The sequence below is a fragment of the Cardiocondyla obscurior genome, linkage group LG02 (genome assembly GCF_019399895.1).
Source record: "Cardiocondyla obscurior isolate alpha-2009 linkage group LG02, Cobs3.1, whole genome shotgun sequence".
Classification (NCBI taxonomy): Eukaryota; Metazoa; Arthropoda; class Insecta; order Hymenoptera; family Formicidae; genus Cardiocondyla; species Cardiocondyla obscurior.
In genome coordinates, this window is record NC_091865.1 from 6,684,893 (window position 1) to 6,704,048 (window position 19,156).

The window sequence follows — 19,156 nt, forward strand, 5'->3', positions numbered from 1 at the left end:
ATCGGCTTCTTAAATAATTATTTAAATAATTGAAAACTTGTACATCGCGGTGCGGACCACCAAGAAGGCGCGCGTTTCTTCTTATCAACATTATACCTTCTCCGTCAACTCTCTCAGTCTCTCTATCGCCATATAGTCAAAATATTAAATCCTTATCATTTCCAAATGCATAAGCGAGCGTAAACTTTTCGTTCGGGAGAACATGTCCTCTTGTCATGTCGCAAATTGCACTTAATTACATCGTATTTCGTTTTTCTCGCGTTTTGCAATTATATATAGCTTTTTTTTTTTCTTTTTAATCTTTATTTTCCGACAGAATAATTCTCACTTATCGTGAGCATGAGAAACTCGGGATTGCTCATTTTTCTCAGACGCGGTAGAAAATAGCCTCGCTTATCTACGTGGAAACGGTTTAGGTACCTTCTCGCACAATCGACGAGTAATGGAAAGCAGTAATAACACGCGAAAGTTTGTTCATTGCGCCGCGAACGCCGATATTGCCGGAAGCCAAAGTAACAAAGCACCACGTGAAATTGGTAGCTTCTTCCATTTAAGCCCCCGCGGAATAACAATGTGGCTGTACATTTAAATCGCCAGATCCGACAAGCATTTCCCATTAAATTACATTTGCTCGTTCGCCGCGTTTCTTCAACTACCCGTCGCTTTTCTTTGTTTTTTCTTTTTTTTTTTACGGCAGTGTCGGCGTTCGCTTTCTAATTTGCAAATATGCGTTACGGCTAAGTCATTTTTAATCGCTGGATCTAAGTTGGGAGATCAAAGTGGGCCTGTCGTCCGATTTTTCGGCCGGGTGAAGCAGCGAGAAACGGATCGCTGGTCGCGCGAGAGCGGTGAAAACAAATATGCCAAACTATCCTTAAAATGCAAGCGCAACCGCATCGTCGTTGTCGGGCGACTAGTTTTGATCGTACAATCGGGATCGACACGAGGAGGATTGCATCCTTCTTATTACAACATTGTGATCAACCATTATTGCAAACGCGTCTGACGCTCGCTAACATCAATGATATATAATTACGAACGTGTAGCAAAAATATTGCTGTCTCCCTGCCCTGACGAAAAATATTTGAAAGTGGAGGGAGTACGTTTTTTTTTTTTTCTTCTTTTTTTTTTTCCCTCTCTGAATCTAAGTCAACGTTTCACCCCGCGGGAAAAGCAAAATGTCAAAACCAGGATACGTGCTCCGCCGGCGGAACAGGAACAGCAGCCGTTCATCATTTTCTTTAATTATTCACATCACGCGCTAGAATTCTCGAGCGAGCACTACAGCCTGCTACTTAGAGGACTTGTTTGATAACGAACCGCCCTACCGACTTCTATCTCCCTATTCTATCTCCCTTTCGACGCTCGTAGAACATTACACGACAGTGTTGGGTTTCGTACAATAAAGATCTCGGCCACCCTGGCTCCGACATTCAAAGGGGGTGGAGGCACCGCTTGTTCGCGGGCTGCGATATTTTCGCAAGGATCGTGAATGGCGTACCTCTCGTGGCGCGAGATTAAACAGCTTCGCTTAAAAACGTTTCGCGCCGCGTGTCCGCGCGAGTGTGCGTGTACGCAGGTGTATATTATGTACATACGTTTCGCCAAACTGAATCGGAGAAAACGAATCCCTCGCCCTTCGATCACACATCGATGACACAACTTTGGCAAACGCGTGGCGTGGCCCGTCGCCGGCAACTCTTTCTCGCCGTGACGAAATTGTCGTCCGTAAATGTATATATACTTACATCTCCTCGCAAATGAGATTTAATGCGGCGGGATACTGAGAAAACACAAAATGCGCAAAGAACCAATTGTTCACAATAATCGTAGCTTCAAATTCTCTCGTTTCAACGCTCCGGGGCTTACAATTTATTATCACGATAGAAATTCTACGTTTTTTCTTTTTCTTTTTTTTTTTTCGTGTTAACGTAACGACTCCTTTGCATCTTTTAAATGTAGGGTTGTACGGAAAACATTCGACGTGTCTTGCGAAATAAAATGAACGGCCATAAGCAATGCATCTTGTATCGCACGGGACTCTAATCGTTTAGCGAGCCAGATTGGTGTCGCTCAGAATTAATCATAAATACAAACTGATTCGTTCACAATTTTTAATCACAGGAGGAAAATTAAATGGCGATCAAGTCCGACGTAGGATAAAAAACATGCAACTATCGCTATATTATATCATTGCAATACATGTATAAAAATATGCCTTTAGACGTTATTCAATGTTACAAAAAGACTTGAACACAATAGAGGCGATGGATTCTTCGCATTATAAAACGAAATATTAATTAACATTAATCTAAATAGCTGACAATCTGACATTAAAATTTACAAATGCTGCGGATAACTATTCATCTCTTCGTCGTAAACGATGGGCGCGAGGGGGTAGCGAAAAAAAAGAAAGAAAAAAAAAAAAAAAAAATAAGAATATGGACCGATCATCGAAACGGAGACGCGGCAAGTTCACCAGTTGACAGGAGGAACAAACAACACTTGCGAAAAAAATATATAAAATGATTATTAAGACTGTTCTTTTTTTTCTTCTTCGCTTATTTAAACAGTTCGTTAGTAAAACCATATACATAATAGCTAATATAAAGTTATGCGAATATAAATTGATAATATATATTTATATATTTATAACTAGTTAATAGTTTCTATATGTTACATATATAATTAGCAACGATGTGAGATCTGAGAGCACGACTTCAAACTCAATCGACACGGTTCTATGGGAAACGTACATTCTAGGTGACGATGAACGATTCTTTTTGGCTCTGAATGAACGAAGGTCTAAAAGTACAGTGCCGACGAGACATTAGACGCGTTAAAGCTACATATTGTGCTAACTTACAGAAATAAAGTAGAAAAGACGCGCGTTCTTTTTTTCTTTCTTTTTTTTATATCTTTTTCGTGAGAGATACAATGCGAACGAGAGAGCGGCGGAATTTCCCTTTTGTCGTTTAAGTAAGTACGGTTCAGACAATTAATAAGTATTCATGCTGAATAAACTGCACATTTGACGTACACCCAAGTGGCGCATATATATATCATACTTTCTTGATTGCACACCGAATCTCAAAAAGCAATATAATAAAATATTAGAACAATAGCGAAGCCAACAGACTACGGGAAACAACGAAGCAAATTAATGATACTTAAAACGTGTCGCTTTATGTAATTGTACAAATTAAAAAAAAAAAAGATGTGTGATGGTATTGCATTTAATAAATTAATAAATTCATAATGAAACTCGTACTCTGATTTCGCACAATCTTAATAGAGACTCTTAAAACGGTAAATACGGTGCGGTACACGTCGCCAACGAAATGCACTCGCAGAGAAACAGGCAACATCCACGAAGGTTCCTTTTTTAATAACAACGTAATAATGTAAAGCGTCAATATAAATTATATGTTGTTTCTTGCTACAAAAAGAAAAAAAACATAGCGTTATTAAAAAGAAAAAAAAAGTAAGCGCAGCTCTGTTGCATAATTAAAATCGTAGATAAGCTTCATCGGCAAACTAAATAAAAGAAATCGACTATAAAGCTGAAACGAGACTATGCGCTATTCGCAACTGGTGATTTGCAAGAATTTGTTATTATAAATTTGTTATTCGCTAAAACCTCCGCGTTATTTGCAATTCGTATTACTTGTGGCTCGTATATGATTAAAAAGAAAAAAAAAGAATTATCTTACTGACGAATCACGAATCACAAACTTGACGAATGCACGCATAATCTGGTGTCAGTTTATGTTTGCACGAAATTGCATAAATATACAGTACAGCGGCTAAAAAAAAAAATCGTAACTGTTCTTTTACTATATACATTTTGAATTTGATTAATGTATTTGTTGCATTTACTATTGCGTCCACACAACGTAATTATGACGGCATTACGACATCGTTAAATTCTGAAAACGAACAATCAAACTTGTCATCGAAACATTTCATAATTTTGTCACATCTCCGACTGCTCTACGTATTTTATCTAGATTATCACCAAGCAATTATTGAAGCCTAAGGTAACTGATATTCGATCTTTATTCCTAGATTCTAAAGAAATAAAAAAAATAAAAAATAGAAATAAAACCACATAATCCGCGATACTTGAAGTATAATTAATTTTGTTCGAAAATCCGTTAACGCTAAATGCTCGTCGTATTCACTCGTATATTCGTAATAAAATTCTTCACGGGAGACCCATATAATAAGGCACGCTTTTCTGCCTGAGAAGGCACTGAAATATAACGTTCATACTTACGTATAGCTATAAATCGCATTGCATACATGTAAATCATGCAAAGGAGGGAGATCGATTTGAAACGAGATACTATTGATCGAAGATTATTGTGCACCAAAAATTTGTACAATTTTATATTTTATAATTTACAGCTTTCCTACACTTTGCCGAACGGTTCTACTCTACTTGGTTCTTTTTGAAAATTTAAACTCGCTGATGTATCGTCAATCATAAAAAATAAGTTTAACCCTTTCCTCGCCTTTTTTTTTTCCCATCTGTCGTGTCTTCAAATTTATGTCACTTCGACTTGTTCACTTCGACGGTGATACAACCACATTTTTCGTTTCTCAAAACGGAAATTCCCTGAGTCCTTTGATTTCATTTTCTTTAGCTATAATATTCGACGTAATAACTTAAAACTGCATTGCAGGTGGAAGTAATGATGAATTAAATAGGGATAATCGTTCGTCCTCTCTGTTTCCTTTTTGTTTTTTTTTTGTTTTTCTTTTTTCTATTTAACGCAAGGATATCTCCAGTTTCGTTTCTAGAAAAGCAAAGCATCTCTCAAACATTGTAACAAACCAATTCAATTTAATATACGTCCTCCTCTTAATAACAATAATCTATATAATGAAATCTATAATGAGTCGAATAACAATGAGATTAAAATAGTACAAATTGACTTAAAACGTTCCACGAGCGAATGTTAAATCGCGTCCGACCCGTACCCACCGGGATCAACTAAATCTACATTCACTTCCAGAGGATGGACACACGGTGAAGATAGTCCTGTAGCTTCGGTAGCCCGTGTCTCTTCCGCATTTTGCTCACCCGATGCGCACAGTTCGAGACAGGACGCTGAAGTTGTTTGAAACATGTTCGGCTCGTTTGCACTCATTCTCCCGGGGTAGTCCCGCAATCGCGCAGTCTTGGACAGCGGCTGTGTCGGTCCGTCGTCGTTCGCGTGCGGCCGTTTGCGTGGCGGATTCGATCTTTTCCCCGCCGCCGATGACGACGTGGCGATCGGTCGCTGATGCGCAGCCCTACGAGGGAAACGTTTGGGAATGGTGATGGCAGGAAATAGGAAGACGGTGCTAGTACCCATACTCCGTCACATTTTTTACGTGTCTCACTGTTGTTCAAATAAAAGATACCTGAAAGTTGACGCGTAATATGTGCACCGATGTTGCGATCGACTGTAAGAAAAAAAATAAAATAAAATAAAAATAAATTATAAGGACAAACCCGTCTACTTTTTCCTTTTAAAGTCACATTTAACATACTTTTTATAAATTAAAAAAAAAAAAAAAAAAAAAAAAAACGAGAAAAATGCATAACAATTGAATTTTGCGATTTCAAATGTAAAATAAATTTCATGTTAAATAGATGCTGACACAATATAAGATAGCAGCAAAGGAGTCGTTAATTAATGAAGGCGATGCGATCGCTACGTGCCAGATTAGACGGTCGCTATTAAAAATTTCACAGCGCATCTCTCCGCGCTGCTTCGATCTCGATCATCGTGTTTTCGAATATCACAAACGCGCCCGTGGGCGCACGGAAGAAAAATCGAACAAGGGCGAGAGAATCTTAAAATCGAGGAAAACGTGATCGGGCGAATATATCAGGTGTAGCTTTATCAGTCACATGTACGTCATTTTGCTGATCGATTACAAAAGAAAACGCATGCACGCAATAGAATCGTCGTCCGATCGATGCCGAAATAGTCGGACGTAATTTCGAAAATCGACATATCGAACGACGGATGATGCTTGAATACCAACGATGGACACCTCTCCCATGACCATCTCACATTCTTCTCTTGCCACCTTTCGCATTGAAAGATGAAAGCGTCGACTTTCTCAAGAAATATACGGAAACTTCCAATTTAAACCCGCGCATCGTCGATGGACCATACCATAATTGTATCATCATCGTCTCCGCGATGGTGACCAATTGAACGCAGTGAATAATTAACGAATTTGATTCAAGCGAGAGCTCGAACGACTGTAAGAGACATCGCCGTCGTGAAAGAAAACGCCCCCTCGGGGATGCGCTCGGTGAGGAGGAGCGCGATTCTCCGTTTTTACCTCGCTCATTTCCGTCACTTTCGCTCTCGTCGAGCCTGGGATGGGTCGATCACCACCCCTCCTATATACGTACGAACGACAGGCGACGAGAGCAGCGACGAGTGGTAAAGGGGACCTCGTCGCCGTCACCAGAAGTGAGGCTCGGAGTCTCGGGTGTAAGCATCTATTTGGTAGTGGAACGAGCGATCGGGGATCTTACAGGGAATCGAGATGATTAAGGATATGGGTACGCGTGGATGGTAATATGTTTGGTTACAACTCCATGTCTTGCGCCTCGTCTTCGCTGAAGTCACTCATCGACGACTCGCTGTCGGAGGACATCCCGTTGCCGGTGCCGCCGTTCTCCTGGTCCCTCAGTGCCTCCTCCGTCGCGTACTTCCTCACGTAATCTGCCGGGGAAAAAAGTCAGAAACGGGAAATTTGTATTGCGACCGTAATAAAATTCTCCGTGTACACATGCGGAACGGAAGCGAATGCCACGAGGGGTTTTTACTCTAAGAGACACTGACCGACTGCAGGCCGGTCGTAAAAGTCTCGTTACGACCCTACGCCCTCGTTTCCACCGTGCCTTCTAACAGAGGGGGGAAAGGGGGGGGACTTATTAAACCGATAGCGTACTTACCCGCCACTTTCTTCTTATACTCTTCGGGTTTATGAAGGTACATCGCGGCGGCGTCGCCATTCAAGGGATCGATTGGATTCGGATATGTTAACAACTGAGGCAGGAAAGACTCGAAAATATTTGACAAGTCTGAAACAATCGAACAGAACGTCGTTAATAATCGTCTCTCGTTCGACGAGGTATTAAAAATTCTCTTTCCACACGTGCCTCCGCGAAGCTAAATTTACAATGACTACACCTTACGCACGAGCAAAAAGAATAATTCTTATTTTATATACAATTCTACGTTATTGGATTAATTAAAAAATAAAATAAAAAATAAAATAAAATAAAAATAAAAAGAAGGGCACAACATCTGTAACAGCAACTGTACCCACCGGCGAATAACGGCACAGCCTTTCCAATGTAATTTTTGAATTAAGTAACTTCCAACTAAGTAGGCACAACTAAGTGAAAACTGCGCAGATACCTCGCGCTATTTACAGACTTGGTCGAGCACGGTTTCACGCGGCCAAACGAATACTTACCGTAAAGGGCAGTCCAAGCCTGGTTTATAACGTCTAGACACACCGTGCCCGAGACTTCGTCAATGTTGGGATGGTAGACTTTGTTCATGAAGCCGATCGAAGGTGATTTGAAAGGGTAGTGCTCCGGCAGATGAACCCTCACTTTCCATATCCCACCTTCGTAGGGCGCTGCAACATAACGTAAGGCGGTCGCATTAGTCCATTAATTATTATAATTAACTCCCGTTACTTGGGCACGCGCGCGAGTGTGTGCCGACAATCGACAAAGAACACTCGCGATAATTAAAATGTCAAAGTAAACATTAATCTCGCAAAACATTTTAATTAAAACTACATTAATGGTCGATATGAATCGAAATTGTTGACCCTTCAGTGGACGCAAGAGGTGGTTTTTTTTTTTTTTTTTGTATCCCCAACTTATAAATGTATTTTGATACAAAAATCACTTTCGTCAAGAGAACATTATAAAGTTAAATATCTCATTCGTTGATGCATTTTAAAATCTATTCAGTAATAAATAATATTAAATGAATAAATTAAAAAAAAATAGTTTTGCGCTTCTCACGTTTTAAATTTTGACGCGTCCACTAAAGAATTAAACGCATTGCTGCATGTTATTAGCAAATATATTATTAACGATCGACTCGCTTGTTTGCAAACGCTGCTAATTATTCCCGTAGCTATTCATACCATTTTACTCCGTCAATTTCCCGCGAACAAATGCGAAGTAACGTACGGAAAGTATGCGGAATGAAAAAGATTCCAGGGTGCCTCCCCGCCTAATTATTTAGCTGGATTTCGATGCGGGTCGTTAAGCTAAATAAAAATAAAAACGCCGTGCCTCCCTCCGGAAACCGGTCGTGCCCGTCGAAATTGAGGTGAATAACCGAAACGTCAATACGCCCGTCGAAATTCACGTTTCATGATGCATCCGTGGCGGCGATCACGCGCGTAATCGTTCCTCATCGCGCCCGCATGACTCGGGCGCGAAAAAAAACGAGGCGCACGTTAGTTTATGACCGCGATTCCGCCGGCGGGACGCGCAAGCAATTGCGCGTACAGTTATCAGCGATATATACGATTGCTGGACACCGACAGGCCGGCGAGGGGGGGGGCTATCTCATAATTTGCGATAGATCCGAGAAACTGGAACGTCCAACGGTAAAGCCCCGCTCACCGGGATGCTGCGCTCGTCCCAGGTAGAAGAAAATAATTCTCGCGGACGCGGCGAAAGGGGAATCCATTGTGGCCGGAGAGCGCGGCTGTTTTCGGTCGAAAGTTTGCCGCGAGAGAGTTTTCCCTCCTTTCCCGCAAAGTTAAGAATCGCGAAGCCACGCGCGATAAGTACCGAGAGGCCAACGGCGGTATCTCGCGAGGGAGATGAGGACTTTAAAGAGCTCGCGGCTTTTCCTCCCGGCCTTGTATAAAATTACCCTCCAGCGGAAGGGTGCCTTCTCAACGGAATCCTTCTCTTCCCGAGTGAAATTAGACTGGCGAGTGAGTTATATCGGTGGCCGGGGCACTCAGGACCACGTAATAATAGAACGACACGGTTGCTACGCAAAAGATTCCAACTACTTAGCCGTCGTCGATACGAATCGATTCCCAATTACTTCGCTTTATGCCGTAGCTATTAAATTTATTCCGAGATCTCCTTCTTGCGGTCTATCCTCCTCGTTTAATAAATGACGAGCTGAGTTTCTTCTTTCTTTAATGCGAGAAAACGGAATTGGAATGAGCCGCGCGAAGCCCTTCATAGATTTGCATAGAAACAGGCCGGCTTGCAGTTCTACTCGCTCTCGGATATCGTGGGAATGCATATACGACGAATTTACCCGACATTCGTAAAAGTAACACGAGCGCTCCGCGCATTCGCCAAGTCACGCGCCGTGAGAAAGATAGCTTTTGAGAGGCGAACGAGGAGCGCTACGTTCTTGACTTTGTTCATCTATGTTGCATCGCGTTGGATAATCGAATCGGACTCGTCATCGTCAATGTGTCGCGGCTGACGAGGTTAATTCCAGATAGAAACGACGAAAGATTAAGTGCCGATAACACGACGCGATAACGATTAAACGTTCAATAAGAAGCCAATTTGTCAGGCGAGATATAAAAAAAAAAATAAAATAAAATAAATAAACGACTGTTAATTAATTAATCGAACGGAAAAGAAATAGCAATTGATTCCAACTCCCTCTTCGGCGTTATATTCATCGCGTCCGCGGGCATTTAATTATTTCACAGAAATTGTAATGGTGATGAATTGCCACGGCAAGCGGCGCGTATCGGAAAACTAAAAAATTAAATCGCACCCCAGAGCGGGGGCATTTCAATTCCCGTCCCGACAAAGAGCCAAATAAGACCACTTTTGGGAAACAAAACTCACGGTCGAGAAACTTAAAGTCTCGCGGCGCGCTTCTTACCTCGCTTAATTCCCCGTATAAAGGAGACGCTCTCTTTCCACGATTCGCATATTTTTTATCGAAATTCGATGTCGCCGGGCAATCCCGCATCTCCGCGTGCGACGCTCAAATCGATTCCCGAAAGTCATTAAGCGGCGGGCGCTTTGTGCGGCGTTACGCGGACATTACTGGTGTAAAGCGCACGGTTAAATTCCCGAACAACAAATCCGCGCGTATTACGCACATTTGCGCGTATCTCGCGTTTCTCTCCGGCCCGGTTCACGCCTGGCTGGCTCTTGCCTTCGAAACAGCGCGAGCTCTACACGCGTGCTGGCTCGTGTCACGCCGCATCGTGACTCCGCTCGCCGCACCGGGATGGATACGTGATCCACCTGCGCGTGCACGCACGTGCACGCACGCTTGCACCTCGATCTATTGCGCCGCTATTGCGCATCCGACGGATTCACGGTGAAAGTACCAATACCCACGCGAGCCAAACATCCTATCCTATAAAGCGATGCAAAGACCGTTATATTGGAATTTAATAAACGGCTTATTAAACATATGTATAGTATTAATGACATAATTTGTACGAGCGCTCATTAAATGCGACACGTGTCACGTTTACCGGCAATAAAAAAAAATAAAAAAAAAGCCGTTTGATTCGTCGTAAAAGGTTGAAACTAAGCGTACCTGCTAAAGGAAAAATCCTGATTAATAAAATGAATGATAAATAAAAAAGTTAGCGGAAATAAATACGTAATTCTTTTTTTTTTCTTTTGTTTAAATAATGCGGAAACAAATGTTGATTAGTAATAAATAACCTGCTTTCTGCGTTGAACAGCTTGCTTTTTGAATAATTGCGGTAGTCAAGTCCACACCGTCGAACGTAATCATTATTATTACCAGCGCTCGCAAGATGAATGCAATTTAGCCTCGTGACTTCATCGCGATGAATTAACACGTTTCAATTCTCTCGCTTGAAAAATTATTGCTCCGGATAGGCGAAAAAAATAGGTAAAGAGGGTTCTACAAACAGTAGGAGTTTGCCGTGCGAAAGGCCGGCTTTTTCTCACAATTTGCAACATTAATGGCGATTAAAATCCTATAAGAAAAGCCGAGCGAGCGTCGCTTGGGAAAAGCTTACCAGTTGAATGACCGGTGCCGTCATTCCGGCGATAATTTCCACGCGCGGTCTCGCACCTTCGACTCCCTCATTCCTCGGGAACATTCGTTCGAAAGTATCGCAACGAGCGGGGTATTCATTTTACAGCGGAAACGATCCGCGGACACGCTATTCTTTTATTCGCATTTTTCGATCAATGCTCGTGTCGACCACAGGGAATCTGCGAAAAAATACGTCCGGCTTTCGTTCGAAACAATCGGGAGAAAGCGCAGATGGTGTATTCCAATTGCTTTCTAAACGACGAATTACATCCTCGAATCGATCTCGAAGGTATCATATTTGCGATGAAAATGATAGCTTTCGAATGCGCGTTTCGAGTAGCGAACGTATGTGTGAACCTATCAAAGAGAGAAAAAAAGAAAAAAAAAAAATTAAATGAGTAAAGTAATATTTAAAAAGTTATCTTTCTCCCGTCAAATAAGCGAATCTCGATTAAATAAAATTTTCAGCAAAGTTTACAATGATGCTTCGTGCGAGCAATGAAAAAAAAATCTTTCTAACAGGTGACTCAAATATTAGCGGCTTTTTGAACGATATGAAGATAAATTTTTGACAAATTGCACGTTGCACGCTTGCGAATTTGCAATGCAATATAAAGTTCGCGTGTGTATCTCCGAACAGTAAGTGAGTTTTATTTCTATCCAGAGACGCGTGAAAGTGCAATATTCATGTGCGTGCAACAAAAAAAAAAAAAAAATATATATATATATATATAAAAATATAAAAAATTACGAACAACGCATTTTATTGCCGCGCGTTACATTACCCACATTGTAACACTGTCTGAAATTAAAACGATAAACTTGAACAATAATTTGCGCGAAAGTGCTTTCGTCGACAAGCGGAATTTTAACGGCTAGAAAATCCGTTAATCATTATTTTAATGAATTGAAATGGGTTTCGTAATACTTTCGTCGTTCACTTGACGATTTTATATTTCGACGGGAAAGGTAAAAGATTCAGAATTTTATAAATATTAGAGGCTACAGAACGCGCGCGTTATTATTTTCGGACATTGGTCAATTTAATTTCCTTTTTTTTTAATAATTACGGAAATTATAATAAAAATTAAACCAACATTTACTCTCACGGCTTAAAGCAAGCCAAGCGAGAAAACTAATCGGCGTCGACGAAAAGCGACGGCAATAAGCAGCTAAGTGGTTTTTACTGAATTTACATTATTAAACAGTGAATTTTACGCGTCTAAACATCGCTGTTCACCGCGACGTTATTGTTGCAGTTTGCACGATCATCGGTTAAAAATTTAATTTTACTTCGAAAAAGGAGTCCGGCGAGTCGCACGCTACAGCTTTTTATTCGCGTAATGCGCTTCCCAGGGGAAAAGTTTCTATTCGGTTCGCGCTGTTCATAAATACCAGATACCCGCAGCTTGCAGTTCTCTTTCACGAAGGTATCGTCGGAAGACAATGTCTTCTCGGTCGCGTGCAGATGCAGGCATAGATGCAGATGCAATTCAATACGAAGGAGGCCGTCGCAGCTGCGCTTGGCCCACTGACCTACTTAGCCGCATTTCCGCGTGTGCGACACTTTGTCACGGTAACGCAAAACCAGGATTCACGCCGGCACGCTCCCGCAGCTTCCATTTTATGCCCCGGGTCGAAGAGAGTCGCGGCAGCTTCGCGGTTTCGGGTGAAAATGCACGACCTCGCGTTGCAATTACGTAAATGGCCGCGGCAACCGACGATGCGCACCCTTGGAGAACGCGAAGTCGTTTCGCGTTCACGGTATTAACGGCTCGCGCGTGAGGCTGTAATAGGTCTTTCTGAGAGAATCTTATAAAAAAAAATTAAAAAAAAAAAAAAAAAAAGAAAGAGTGAAAGAGAAAGATAAGCGAAGAACGGATCTAATCAAATATATAAACAGCTGGTGTCCCAGATACGTTCATCACATTCAGTTTATTCCAACATTATCTGACCTAATTCCCACCGACACTTTTCCCCGGCGATAAACCATTTCAGCAATTACCTTGACGAAAGTCACGAGCACATTTTGTTTCCAACAAAATGGAAAGTCTAATAACTAAATAAAACAGTCCGTGCTTCGATCGCGGTGTCGCAAAAGCCATCACCTCGGCTTATCGGAAGTTATTTATTCTCGTTTCGAAAACCGGAGCTTTTAAGAAGACCGCGATGAAATACAAGTTCGCTCGAGTTTCGCATTAAAGTGTTAGAACTCGGGACGGAATAACCGCTTTTTTTTTTTTTACTGCGACCATTATTAACTATTATCAACAAATCGAAAGTTTCAACTTGCTCCACGCGAGTTCCAGTTTTAATCCGCCGTTATTCGGTTTAGCTCCTCCGATTAACAATTCATTTACGATCAACTCCACGAGATTACGACGGAGAGGGTGGGGGGTGGTCCCTTATGCACGATATAATTTCCCTCGTGACGTAAGCACACAGCTTCGGCCGTGGAAACTGGGTCGGGTGGGAATCTCGAAAAAGATCCGGCGTGCTTTTTGTATACCCGACGAAGGAGACGTACCGTCATTTTTCATCGGTCATTTTCAACAAACGCTTTGCTGGTTCTCGTCATTAACACTGTCGCCCGCGTCCATGAACGAAAGGGTGCAAACGGGAGAAAAACCGATGTCTTTTCGAGAATACGTTCCCGCGAGTAAAAACCTTTCGCGCTCGAATGCAAATAGGTCAGAGGCCCGCGAACCGACGACTCTCGGAAACGCGAAATTAATCGAGTACGCGAACTTACATTTATCCCTTTGAGAAGATCTCACGTTTGTTACCTGACTCAACGTCGAAGGCGTTTCCTTATCTTTTTCGCACGATTATGATAAGTTAATAACGTACGGGCCGTACTGGTCGTAAACAGTCCAGCGATAGAAATCTGAAAGAAGCTTAACTATTGCGAAGAAACACGAGGGCACAGGGAGGAGGTCAAGTTATTGATTACGCGTTCGCGACATCGCGGTTCAACGGCTGATAAGGTCTAAAGACGGGATACTTTTCCGTCAATAATTCCAATTGAAAGGACATTGACGCGCTGCGTGAGCATGTAGCGAGACAAACAGCCTCCCCAAAGGTTAAAGTCATCGGACTATGTAAACAATTTGTCTCTGGCGCCGAATCAATGTGCAAACGGTTCATTGGAAAAACGAACGGTGTGAAACCGGCGTAAAACCCTCGGCGTCGGGCAGCGTGGCACAGAAACGGAGTTATTATTTGTCACCAGTCGATAAGCGAAGTCGTCCAACTTTTTTTTATCTACGGCTCGGATATGTGTATATTTATATATGAAAAAAAAAGAGGAGGGGAGGGAGAAAAAGGCTTCATCCCCCGCTCTCCACAGTCGTCGATGAATGAAGCTCTCGATATACTTTATGATAAATTTGCCAAGCCGAGTCTTGCTCAACGTGATGGATGACCGTTATTTATCGCGACTTCCCAATTTGCGACATTTCCCCCTTTTAACAATTCAATTTGTTAAGGAAATTGATCGATCGGCGGAATGATAAATGATAAAGGAAACGATAATTAAATTTTTGCCGAGGCAATAGTTTTCTCGCGGTGCTGGGCGAATCGTCGTTCCCGGGATCGCAATCGTTACGTAACCAGCGATAATCGCTTGCCATCATTGTGTTCTTGAAAACTCTCGATTCGAAGTCGGCCACGTGGGCGGACGTAATTGAATAACATCGTGCTTGAATATGCCGAGGCGCTCCTTGACGCGAGAATACCACATTTCCATCAGATTCTGATCGATCGGCCGATCCGCTGACAGGAAGACGAATCTTTTTTTTTTTTTTTTTTTTTTTTTCTTTTTTTTCCCTTTTTTTTCCACGTTAACGTGCCGGAAATACGAACGCGAGAATTTTTTTTCAGCGACGAGATGCATATCTGCGCAGCGGCCGCCACGTCTATTTTGAAATTGAATGGGAGACTCGCGAATAAGACTCTTGATTTCTGTGCAAACGCGCGACGATCGTAATTCTACCGTGAATCCCACATAAATCCTTATGATCTACTTCCCCGCGTAAGTGCTCGGCGGCGAGTACTCTCCGTCGCTTTGAGGATTCCTCGTTCACTCGAGGATGCGACGAGGACACGACATCGGACGATTTCTGCACCGCGAACGAATGGCGTATGATAATTAGACCTTGCCTTGCCGCTAACGACGCGCTAGGCTGAACAGCGATTAGGATTTACTTGTGTAAGTCTTGAAACTCGGCGCTGACACGGTATATCTCGCAGATCGCGCGAGTCATGAGGCATCGATTTTAGCAAAATAACTGACACCTGATGCCTCCTAGTAATGCAATTCGGTGTTCCGCGAGAAACTCCGCTGAATCGTGTTTGCATCAGGTATCGAATATTGAGCCGATAGTATTGATCCACGTTACAAATTTAATTTTAACGAGCAACACTATTAAAAAAAAAAAACCAGCTATTAATTATATTAAGTAATAAAGACCGTTTTATAAATAAAGGCACGAATATTAATTGAAGAAAAACTCTTACGGTGTCAAAACTAAATTTTTGCTATCAATAATAATAATTTTAATACGCAAAAAAATTCTTTGCAAAAAATATTGTCATACGTCAACTATTAAGTTACCGAAATTGATACTGAAAACTGATAATACAACCTGGCGTACAACTTGACGATAACGGACGTCGCTTTTCAACCATCCAGACACAAATACTTAATCGCAAATTCTTTCTTTCTTTTTTTTTTCTATTTTTTTTGTAACAACGGCGAGATTTCATAATAACGCGATCAATATCCGCGTTCGGTTACCGCGATTTTCGTATCGGATGTCAATTATTTTCGTTAATGGAACGTGGAACGGGACAGCAACAGCTTTCTATAGCGCAACTGCTCCGAAGAGTTCGCGGCGTGGAGCACTGCGCGGTCGAGGACTATTAATGGAATCAAGAAGACTGCCGTTGTAAAGCCGACGTTCACACGGCCGTTCTTTATCAAGCCGCGAGCAAGGCTACATATAATATCAGTGTTAAAATTATCCGCCCTGTCCCTTCAATGAAGAAGGAAGCACGCTGAAAACGACTCCGCCCTGCAGTCTTCGTCTATCGGCCTAGGAAGGGCGAGAACGCGTCATGCGATATTCGCGATTAAACGCAACGCGAAACTCGATCGCACGAAAATACGCGAACAAATCGTGCGTCATTAATTTATCACAATTAGATCGGTCGGGTATAATATTAATGTCGATCGATATTCAATCGGCATAAAACGTAGCATGAGCGGAATTAAAATTATTTTAAATTATAATGCGGTTCCGAACAACGCTCTCGTACCTTTTTCGGATCACTGCCAAGTGGAGCAATCGAGCCGTTTGTCTCCGCCTGAATAATTACGATCGGGACTGGAGAACGCGGCGTTTAAAGGGGAAAATATTTTGCGCGACGGCGCCGAAATACATTTTCCTCGCGCGGTTCTTTCGCCTCCGTTGTCGAAGACGCGCTTGAAGAACGTTCGGGTTTGAACGTTTTGTATATTTCACGGGATATGGTCAGCGTGTCTACGTTCTCGTAACTCTCTTAACAGCCTAGTACCAGCAGGGTCGGCTCTCCTAGGGCGAATACCGAACGGAATCCTCGGGCGTGTTAGAGCATCGCTAAAGTGGGTCATCGCGGCGGAGCGGAGCGCGCGGGTATCTCTCCGATGTACATCGTCAATCGCTCGTTTACAACCATTCCCGAAGCGACCGTACGCTTTGTGCGCCAAAGTGTACAGTGTGCACGAGCAGGCGGACGCGCCTAGTCGTATTTACGTACGTGGTAAATCGTCGCGGAATATCATCGTCGAATAACGTCGCGCGGTTGAACGTGGCTGAGTAAACTAATTCGGCGAGTTCGGTCCACACGGCACGTCCTTCTGTTCCGCGAGGCTCTCGGCGGAAATGTATCTGCGAAAATGTCGCGAGGATGAGGTAGAAGATCCCCCGTATTGTCGCGTATTTCAAATCCCTCCTGGAGAGCGAATTTCCGCGCCGCGATTCTAAAATTGGAGCTGACTCCTCGCCGCGGCGAAAGAAGCCGTCCAGAAGTATATCTCCGTTAGCGGAGCCTTACGGCGGTTTAATCTTGCCGATATGCATGCTTTTGCCGGCCTAATAACGCCGCTCGCCACGTCGCGGGTCTAAGCACGCGTGTACCCGGAGTGGGTACAATATCTGATACGCCGTCCGATCGGGTACTCCCGCGGCTCGCAAAATGCAATCGCCAGCTGGAAAACTGGTATCTTTTTTCCACGACTTCTCTCCGGCGATTGAGCGCGGTTAGGTAACCGGCTGCATCTTGCGAAATCGCAATGAGCGCCGTCGAACTATACGGCTAACGGACAAAACGCGACAGGAACTGGTTAATCAAACGGCAAACAACCGCGCCCGTGCGTCTCATTATACGGCAGGCTTTCCATACATCCGCTTGCACGCGCAATGTGCATACGACGTGAATATTACAGGATACGGTGAGCTATCGGCGAGCGGGGGAGATGAAAGGAGCACCTCGCGGCCGACTCTTTCTCTTTGCCGCGCGCCAGCAGGAAACAAATTAATCTTATCATCCAGCAATCTTACCCAGCTCGACGCTAACAGCCTATCGCCTCTTTCCGAATAGCATTTCGACGGTTAATTCTTTCCCTTTTTAATTCACGAAAAGTGACGCGATTCCGTTTCGATCTGATCAGAGGACGCGGCGGCAACGCGAGAGCGATTGCCAGTTTTAACCCTCAACTGGAACACCCCGAGAGAAACATTTAGCCTCGATTATGAATTCATGATATTTCTGACGATAAATATAGCCAATTCGGCCATTATGTGACGGAGATAATTGAGTCAACTACATTTGTAATCAGAGGTATCATGAAAATTACAGTCGAGGCTACTACAATTTTTTTTTTTTCTCTCTTTCTTGGCGTGAGCGAAGAAAAAAAGAGCGGCCCGAATCGTTCGCCGTTTGAGGGTAGATCACGCACGAATCGTCACCGATCCCACGTTATATTTTCGTTTTAATCGCTTACTCAGAAATTTTTAGACGGTCTACGTCCGGTAGTTATTGATTCTACGCGCTTCGTGTCCCGCCATCGCTGCATGCGCTGTCGATGTTCTACTTCGATATAAATACCGATTGCTGATGGCCGCTAAAAGACTTCATCGGGTAAACTTCGTGTCGCCACTTCCCTGTTACGCTTTCTTTACGCGATAAATAAATCAGTGGTACAATTATCAGCGTGACGAAGAATTATGTCGGCTTTTAAAACCACAGTTGATACGAGTACATAAAAAAAAAAAAATGTAATTAAAAAAAATATATATATATTTAACTTAAACTTTGCTATATAAAACTAGGAAAAGATAAGATAAATTCGATGGTTAACTCATTTACAAGATAGACGATTTTGTCTACACGTCTCGTTCTCATAAACTAAGTATAATATTAATGTCAATTAACATACGAAACTTTCGATAGATCTTTAGTTATGAATCATATTATAATATAAATCGTTTCTTATTCTTTTCTTTTCCATTTAAATATAAACTAGAACCTTGCTCGAAACAATCTGACAAGATTATAAAAATATTCGTATTGCCTGCTACTTACCGGCGTGGAGACACATTTTTAATGAAGCGGCAACCGTTCAAGGGCTCCGATACATTAGCACAGAGTCAAGGTGAGCGTATTATGCAATACTAAAGCGCAATTAAAATTAAAGCGGGAAACGGCGACCGAATGCACTATCGACACAGCGAGTCGATATTTCGACACTTCGCACAGTAAAACGCGTGTTCCTTTCATTTTTTTTTCCGTTCCTCACGTTTTTCCGAATTTGGATTTTTCTGTCGCGAACACCTCGCTAATAAGTGGTGAATATTTATGCATCGGGGCGTTATGCAACTCACGTATTGCTGTGATATAAGGTAAACATCTTCGCTAGCTAAATATGCAAAGCCAATAAAACACTCAGGCAAACAAGACTGCTCATCACGCTTAAAGAGAGTATTACTCAACGCGTACAGATATACGCTCTATTACAGATATACACGTACCTCAATCGGTATATATTT

The 19,156-nt window shown here is 42.5% G+C and overlaps 1 protein-coding gene across 4 annotated transcripts in view; it reads right to left on the minus strand.

Annotated features, from left to right (window-relative positions):
• Positions 1-2,512: 2,512 nt before the first annotated feature.
• Ubce2h (ubiquitin conjugating enzyme E2H) overlaps positions 2,513-19,156 on the minus strand; it is a 35,756-nt gene continuing 19,112 nt past the window's right edge. For all 4 annotated transcript variants that reach the window (XM_070668159.1, XM_070668169.1, XM_070668188.1 and 1 more), the window contains exons 4-6: positions 7,498-7,665; positions 6,971-7,099; positions 2,513-6,737 (exon numbers count right to left, since the gene is read on the minus strand). In XM_070668159.1, the coding sequence (XP_070524260.1) occupies positions 6,601-6,737; positions 6,971-7,099; positions 7,498-7,665 (434 nt within the window). In that variant the 3' untranslated portion in view covers positions 2,513-6,600. The remainder of the gene's footprint in view (positions 6,738-6,970; positions 7,100-7,497; positions 7,666-19,156) is intronic.